Raw genomic sequence first — 8,799 nt, forward strand, 5'->3', positions numbered from 1 at the left:
TCCATATTTCGGTGCATTATGTGTGGAGAATAAAAGAAATTCAATCAGAATGAAGACAGAACCCCTTCATGCATCCATGAGAAAACTGAATCTGCTATAGGCTACAGTATTATCGTGTTTCCATATGGCTTTTGGGCATCTGTCTTACTCCATCCGTTCCAAAATAGATAACCTAACTTTGTACTAACTTTAGTACAAAGTTAGGTTATCTATTTTGGAACGGAGGGAGTATATAAAAGCGGAGTGATGATGATTAGCCATGTCTCAGGACCAAAGTCGATCATCAACGGACGGAGCCAAACATTGATTGTTCATCAAGGAAGGGATCCCTCTCTGACAGCAAGTCAAGTCTTTCCACGCGCAGCGAGTAAACTAGTCTACCGCAACTATTCCACACCAGCAGCAAACTTGTACAAACACATCCCACCGTTGCTCAAAGGAAATGTCAGTTTGGGATCAGACCCATTTTCTTGCTTACTCTGTTTTTCTTTCTTCCCTCTGTTTCTGTTTTGGAAGAAAACAGAGGAATAATTAATCAGAGAGAGAGAGAGAGAGAGAGAGAGAGAGATACAAACTGCCCCCTTTGCTGCTACCCTTCCAAAACATGCCAAAGTGCACTTGTGGCCGCCTCCCTCTACACCCAGGATTTGGTGGGACAAGTTCAACATACATATTCTTCATACTAAAATGTATAACAACATATTGTAGAAAAAAAATTTGGAACGAAAGCCACAATGGTCCGAGATTATAATAAAGCCCTAAAACAGGCCTGAGTGCAAACAGAGAGCAAGGATACAACTGCTGGGATTACCAACTTAACAAAGGTACAGCTGGGGGGAACCAGCAAAAACATTCCCCAAAACAGATGGACAAGCATGCAAGGAAGTCAATCGTCTCGCAGCAAACATACACTCATGTCTATAACTACTTACGTGATCTCTTCAACATGAGAAGGCGCTCTGCTACATCTGTCATTGCTGGTCTTTCATCCACATCAAGATTGAGGCATTCCACGGCAATCCTTGCAAGGCTACCAAGAAGCTCCAAATCTCCCGGTTCTACAAGTTCCTTGTCAAACAGTTCAACTGGTATCTTCTTTGTTTTGTGAGCATCAACAAAATTCCTCACTAAGCTGTTATGGTCGGAATAAGTGGCCTTCCTCCTGCTAATAAGTTCCAAGAGTAGTACTCCAAAACTGTAGACATCACTCTTTTCCGTCAGTAATCCAGTTTGTAGATACACTGGATCCATGTAAGTCCTATCACCAATGACAGATGTGGCATGTTCTTTATCCCTTGCAATCATCCTTGATATACCAAAGTCAGATATTTTTGGTACATAATCATCATCCAACAGTATGTTTGCTGGTTTCACATCACCGTGCAGAATTCTTTTGCCAGTTTTTGAATGCATATATGCTAGGCCTTCCGCTGATTCTGCTGCAATATTTAGACGCACATCGAGATCAAGAGGCACCTTGTTGTTGCTGTGAAGAGTGTCATCAAGGCTACCTTTGGAGAGGAACTCATAGACTAGCATTGGGATGTCAACTTCTAGGCAACAACCTATGAGCCTGACAATGTTCTTGTGGATGACTTGAGACTGAATAATGACTTCGTTTGCAAATTGCTCATTATGTGCCACACTGTCGGTAACAGGCTTCTTTACTGCAACTAATTGGTTATCAAGATAACCCTTGTAAACTTCACCAAAGCAGCCTTTTCCTATAAAATTGGCACACTTCAAAATTGGCTTGAGCTCCTCCCTTCTGTAAATCTTTATATTGTTTGCCTTTTCTAGTGCAGGTCCTCCATTTTTCATATAAAGTTGTGTCATCTTCCTCTTTTGTCTACGAAGAAGGAGAATGAACGCGACAAGTGCTATGACAAAAAGACCACCTATTGCACCTACATAAAGAAATTCCGTTACATATCTCATAAACTGGCAATCGAAAATAGTACTCGTGAGAATAACTCGAAGGAATACAGGAGTGCTGCTGAATAAGTAACTTACCTACGCCCAGCTTTGCTGGCAGGGGAAACATTTCCGCGCAACGCTCATGTGTGGCGTCGCCCTTTGTTCCGGCAGGGCAAGCACATTTGTATCCTCCTTCCGTGTTGTGGCATTTCCCGTAGCAAGGATACAAATCTGGATTCTTACATTCATCAATGTCTACAAACAAATTCACCAGACATGCATATACGTACAGTTAATATAAAGCCACATGTTACGTAGATACGGCTGAAGAAAAAAGAGATGGATATATCAGTCAAATGTATGTACCTCGGCAGCCATTTGGAATGTATGGGTTGCCTTGGTACCCTTGCGAGCACCTGCACATGTACCCCGTGGCCGCGTAGCCATCGGCCATCAGGTCCAAGGGTACTTGGACGCACATGGTGTTGTCACCGGCGCACGCGTATCCCTTGGGGGCCGGTTGGCCAGGCTGTGGACACGAATGGTTGACGATGACAAAGTCTACCACAACAGGCACCCCTCTGGCCTCGTTCTTCCGCAAGAAAACATCGCCGTCGAGGTCCAGCGATGTGAAGTTGTACCAGTACTTGTCCACAAACATGCCATAGACGCAGTCATCTTCGTAGTTTGTAATGCGTAGTGACGAACGTCTGTTGATGGTCACTGTGTAAAATTAAGTGAAATTTGAAATGTCAAAATCCAAAATAATTCCCTAAATATGCGAGATTTTCAGAATTTTGCATATTTCAGTGAGGTCCGAAATAAAAGAACCTTGGTTGCTGGTGGCTTGCGGCGGGATGGGGACCTGGCAGCAACCCCGCCCCAAGCATTTCCCGTTGACAGCGTCATCGAAGGTCACGACTGCTTCGCAAGGGGGCCCATTTAGCTGACCTGCGCTCGTGTACTTCCCGATGGCCATCAACACGGTGCTTTCCTCCGTCATGAAGAAGGGTGACAAGGACGGGAAGGATATTCTAATCTCCCCCCTATACGAGTAATGCGTCTCGTTCAATTTGCAGTCGTAGCAGAATGGAGCGTGCACCTGCAGTTTCCCATCCGCGACGGACACGCCGGTGAGCTCGACCGGCGAGAAGGACATGTTTCCAGGCATAGTATAGTCCTCTATGTCGTTCAAGCTGTAGATGTTATCCTTGGTCATGATCAGCGGCTTTCTGGAGTTGAGCTGCGAAAGTAGGCAGTCGTCCAAGGCATCAAAGGAGTCCTCGTTGCAATTAGGAGGGTCATAAGGAAAGAAGGCGCGGGGCGGATGGAAGGTGTCGTTGCAGATAATTTGGAAGCCTGGGAGGAAGCAGCCATCCTTGGTGCCAAAGGGGTACGGGATGCTCACGTCCCCGCACCTGTCGGGGCAGCCCGGCAGTGTCACCGGCTCCGCCTTGCTAAGCTTTTGCCGGCTGGCCGCTGCTACGAGCAGCAGTGTCACTGCCAACACATAGTAGTAGTGGGTCGTCATGCTTTTCTCTTGCTCTTACTATGAGCTAGCTGCACACCAAACGGAATCGTGCAAAAGCTTTGGTTAGCACTCAAGTTCATCTACACGGAGCCGAGGACAATCATGCACATTGCATACTGACTCAAGTCCTAAAGAATCGCCATATCAGAAAATGGCCACAACAAAAAAGGAAAGAAAAATATCATCAGAAAACAGGAAAGGAGTTAAAAAAAACAGATCTAGCCCTTCCCATACCTCCGGCGACGCACGCGGCGGCTGGCCCTTGGATGGGAACGGACGGCCTCCCTCTCAGCTTCTCTCTCACGGCTTACGCTACCGGGATGGCGACGGAAGGCCACTCCCTCCCGCTCTCTCTGTCCTACGATGGTGTGTGTGTGACTATAGGAGGCACCAAGAAAAGAACCAAGCTGGGTGGAAGAAAGACGACGGTAGAACGAGTGTGGGATGGGATCTACATGAAGAACTACTCACTACATACTTCAATAATTGAGCCGAGCAATGCTTTTTTTAGGAAGACCATCAGTCCACCCATGTGCTGGCTCGCCCACTTCACTGAAGGACTACTAAGAGCAACTCTAGCAGACCCATCCCGCCGGCTCACAAAACTCGTTTGCAGTTCGCGCAAAACAGCTTTTGCGGGCCGGCGCGGGCGATGCAGACCTCCTAAACGGATCCATAAAAAAGTATATTCGCGGAATATGCATTTTTACGGGTCGGCTATGCGGGTTCTGCTCTTTGCGCCGCTGCATCCCGCATATCATCAGCCCGCAAATATCAAATCCAACATAATTCAACAATCGAAAACAAACTGAATTATTTAAATTAAACATAAAACAATAATCATCCGCATTACAAATAATTATTCAAATCACCATAGCAAACTTAAATAATGCAATACAAAACTTGTCATGAATACAAATACAAATGAATACAAAAATTAGTCATTGTTCAGCCCTTTGCCAATGGTGCTCAATAAGATCTTCCTAAAGTTGAAAGTGTGTGTCTGCATTTTCAATCTTCTTGTATGTCTGAAGAAAAGCTCTAATGCGGTTTGGGTCTCTAGCTGGTTTGACACGGCTACCCACATTGTCGTAAAAGAATTCTAAGTTCATTCCTCTCTCATCTTCAAGCATCATATTGTGCAGGATAACACAGCAAGTCATGATGTTCTTCAGGGTTTTCTTATCCCAAAAACGAGCAGACCACGGACAATGACAAACCTAGATTGCAAAACACCGAATGCTCTTTCAATGTCTTTTCGGGTTGCCTCTTGCACCCTTGCAAATTCACATTGTTTTTTGTTTTGGGTTCTTTGACGCTCTTGACAAATGTGCACCAAGGAGGGTATATACCATCTGCAAGATAGTACCCCTTTGTGTATTCATGCCCATTGATAGTGTAGTTGCAAGCAGGAGCATCACCACTAGCAAGCCTAGCAAACAAATGAGAGCATTGCAACACATTGATATCATTGAGAGTGCCGGCATACAAAAAAGCAATGCCAAATCCATAAATCTTCGGATGCTACGGCCTCTAGCACAATTGTTGCATCACGAGACTTGCCACAATACATTCCTTGCCAAGCCTTGGGGCAATTTTTCCATTTCCAATGCATACAATCAATGCTACCTAGCATGCCAGGCCCACCTCTCCTCTCATTACCTGCCATCAATTTCTTTGTATCATCTTCATTGGGTGCCCGAAGATACTCAGGACCAAAAACACGGACGATCACTTTCACAAATCTACGCACAGACTCAATTGTGCTATCTTCACCAATGCGAAGATACTCATCGGCATAGTCAGCCAGAACGCCATATGCAATCACCCGCATAGCTGCGGAGATTTTTTGATATGCACTAAATCCCTTTAAGCCCGCGGCATTCCTTCTTTGAGTAAAATACCGGCAATTTGCCTCGCAAGCTTCAACAAGTTTCACAAAGAGGGGTCGGCGCATTTGGTACCTTCTGCGGAAGAGGTGTGTAGGATATGTAGGATTCTCCGCAAAATAATCTTGCGTCAACATCTCGTTCCCAAGATGGCGATTCCGAGGAATGCACAGACGCCCGACAGTAGATCCACGCCTCCTCTTCCGGTACTCGTCTTCATGTTCCTTCACGGCAAGCGCCATGACTAATGTTTGCTGCCGAATCGGATAGCAAGAACTTCTCGCACGGGGTCAACTCCATCTACACGCACACCGGCGCGTCAGTCTACTACACAGCTCGCAAAAATCACAAAAAAGGGACTAACCGGTGGCGGGTGATCCCGGGCGGCGACGAGGGGGGTGCGCTCGGCGGTGGTCGATCCCCAGCGGGCGGCAGCGATGGGGGGCGGCTCTTCTCGCCGGATCCGGAGGGGCGGTGCAGCGGCTCGGCGCGGGAGGGTGTGGGGCGGCCCCGCGGAGCGCTTCCTCCTGCAGATATGGCCGGAATCGCCGGCGGCGGGCGGGCGGCGGCGGAAGGGGGAAGAGAGCGCGGGGCTGAAATGTCCCTCCCGCCAACTGCTTCTCTGTGATGCAGGGCACCGCAGCCGCGAGGGGGAAACCCGCGTTTTCCCGGGTTGGGGTCGGGAATTTGCCGCGCGCCCCAAAAAATTTTGCGGGCCGGGGCGGGATGCGGGGTCTGATCGGGCAGGCTTTCCGGCCCGTACCCGCATTTTGACGGTTATTTTACGGGTCGGGGACGGATGCGGGGTCTGCTAGAGTTGCTCTAACTATTGTCAACAAAAGATTCTCCCGTGTAAGAGGAGGTGATCGTCCACCATCTGTAGATCTTCAGGTGGTCTGCTTCTCACACTATTCATAGTGAGAGAAATATAACCATATCTAGGCAAATAAAATAGATGGTTTACAAATAATAAATGAGGATATAGAGGCATGTCGTACTCCTTGCATTCCCTTACACAGGGTCACTGTCAAAAATATATTTGGCATCTATACAAGGCCACTAACAATAATCATGGTAAAAAGTAATGATGTTTTCTCATACTAGCAACTTGTTTAATATTTGTATAAATGTAGTCGTAACGACACTCAACTACTTTCTTCTCATTTGTTTCTTGCATGTGTGTGGCGTATTAATTATCCTGATTAACGAAAAGAAAAGGTTGGCTTGCAAAGCAGTCATCAAATTTTAACACTGTACGTGTAATCTGAGTTTATGATCTTGTATATGGGAATCGAGGGAGTAACATAATGTGTTATTGACAATATGAGTAACACCACATATATCCAGACAAGATTAGTCTATAACCTAATAAATAAAGTGTTGCATGACCTATACATATGTTATTCATCACCATATAAGTATTAACATACTCCCTCCGTTGCTAAATATAAGTCCTTTTAGAAATTTTAATATGAACTACATACTAAGCAAAATAAGTGAATCTACACTTTAAAAATATGTTTAGATACATTCATATGTAGTGTCTAATGAAATCTCTAAAAAAAGACATGTATGTATTTAAGAACGGAGCGAGTAGACTAGTACTCCCTCTGTAAACTAATATAAAAGCGTTTAGATTACTACTTTAGTATTGTAAACGCGTTTATATTAGCTTACGGAGAGTAATATTTACATGATACTTTCTTTTCTAAGCTACTTCTGACTGTGAGTAGTCTCAAACGTCAAACATCACATGCTCCACGTACGAGCACTCCACTTTCTCTTTCTCTTGTAATCAATTACTGAATGCGCATGCCTCACTCACCTTTGTGTGAATCAGCGCCCTCCCATCCAGTCTTGGCCTGATGCCGGCAAAAAAAGTGAGCCACGACAACAATTGATTTGATGCAGACCTGAATTGATTCGTTGGTGCAGAACACACTGTGGATGCATGGGATTCCTTGTTGAATTTTCTGCTCATGAATAGACAAAGTAGCGTGTGAGGCGCAGGGAGGAGAGTGGCCAATCCATCGACATGGAGTTCTTGTGGACGGGATCCTTTGCAACATTCGGTGGAACAGCAGTAGTGCGCCGCGTCTGCTCCAGCGGAAGAGAAGAGAGAGAGCGAGGTAAGGTCAGGTCAGTTGGAAGAGGCAGGCAACACTGGCCACTCCCGTGCACCCGCGCATGTACTTGATCGACGCGGCACTATGAATGAGACGAGGTATGAAAGGCAATCCTGTATAACACTAAGCTCCTTAATTTTAATTTTAAAGACCTCATATAATTGTTATCTCCAATTAGAATTAGGTGATCTGATTTAACTGGGTCAATAATTTCTCAAAGCTTCATCGTTCAATTATTTTATACTACTTCCGTCCAGATTTAAAAGTCCCCTTAGCCAAATCACAAGACCAAGATGTGATCTACCCGAGATCCCTCAAAACTCGTGTCTAGTCTAACCAACCAGAAGGCCTCGTTTCGTATTTAGACACCCGCCGCTAACCTCCCAAACTTAGGGCCAGTTCTTTTATGGCTTCTAGCAGCTTATTGCAAAAATAAGCTAGTAGCCCAAAAGAACTCGTTTTGGAGAAACAAGCTCAGCTTATTTACAACCCTCTCCTCTTCGCAATGAGAAAAAGCTGGGAGGAGAGTGGCTTCGTGTAGCTTATGACTTAAAATTGAAGGGGTATATCAAAAGGGCTATGTGGTTCGCTGATATTACAAAGAAAATGCTCCTCCGAGGCCCCCACGCAGAAAGAAGGAAAACACTCACTGACCCAGTCGTGCATCGATCCCCTGTCCTCACTCCCGCACTCGACATGCGCTCCCGCACAGAAATTCTAGGGTTCGCCTCCGCCGCCACCGCCGCCGGTCCCTGGCTCCTCGTCGCGGCTAGCTCCGGCAACATGGACTGCGGGTAGGAGCCCATCTTCCCCTGCTTCTCGATCCTCTGCCGTGATTCCTAGGGCGCGGCTGCTCCCGCGCAGCTCCAGGTCGGTCCAGCCTGGGCAACACTCCGCCGAACGGAGCCCCACTCCGGCGGACGACCAAATCCAGTGAAGGACCCCGTTCGTGCCCCCTCCCCTCCTCCCAGTATTTGGCATGAGCTCCTCTACCAAGGTGAGCATCCCATTTTGATTTTGATTGCCAAACATTCATCCAAATTTGCTATTAACTGTTGTTGATTATATATGGTGTTACATATACACTTGTTGCGATGAACTGTGATGGTTATATCCGATTTGTTATGTTTTCCTATTGATTTGCATAGAGGAAATCTTGATGGTTGTGTGTATGCTACAATTCACTACTAGGGAGAATGGTATACACAGAAACTTACCAGTGGCGCGGACCACTGACCCATGTTCATCGTCGCCATCTTCATCAGACCACTGACCCATATTAAGGAGAGAGATGCGCATCATCCTTACCAGTCCGGACATCCATCGACGCCACCAT

At 46.3% G+C, this 8,799-nt stretch overlaps 1 protein-coding gene across 2 annotated transcripts; it reads right to left on the reverse strand.

Moving 5' to 3' along the window:
- Window positions 1–716: 716 nt before the first annotated feature.
- On the reverse strand, window positions 717–4,008 carry LOC123168113 (wall-associated receptor kinase 2). Of its 2 annotated transcripts, none has more exons than XM_044585980.1 (5): window positions 3,683–4,008; window positions 2,749–3,576; window positions 2,284–2,640; window positions 2,014–2,172; window positions 717–1,907 (listed from the first exon to the last, which is right to left on the reverse strand). In XM_044585980.1, the coding sequence occupies exons 2-5, from the start codon at window positions 3,446–3,448 to the stop codon at window positions 925–927; spliced, it is 2,199 nt and encodes a 732-aa protein (XP_044441915.1). In that variant the 5' UTR covers window positions 3,449–3,576; window positions 3,683–4,008; the 3' UTR covers window positions 717–924. The 2 variants fall into 2 exon arrangements, with proteins under 2 accessions (XP_044441915.1, XP_044441914.1); XM_044585979.1 differs by having other exon boundaries at window positions 2,749–3,477; window positions 3,683–4,006.
- Between the last annotated feature and the right edge of the window lie 4,791 nt (window positions 4,009–8,799).

This window comes from Triticum aestivum, chromosome 7D (assembly GCF_018294505.1).
Source record: "Triticum aestivum cultivar Chinese Spring chromosome 7D, IWGSC CS RefSeq v2.1, whole genome shotgun sequence".
NCBI classification, from domain to species: Eukaryota; Viridiplantae; Streptophyta; class Magnoliopsida; order Poales; family Poaceae; genus Triticum; species Triticum aestivum.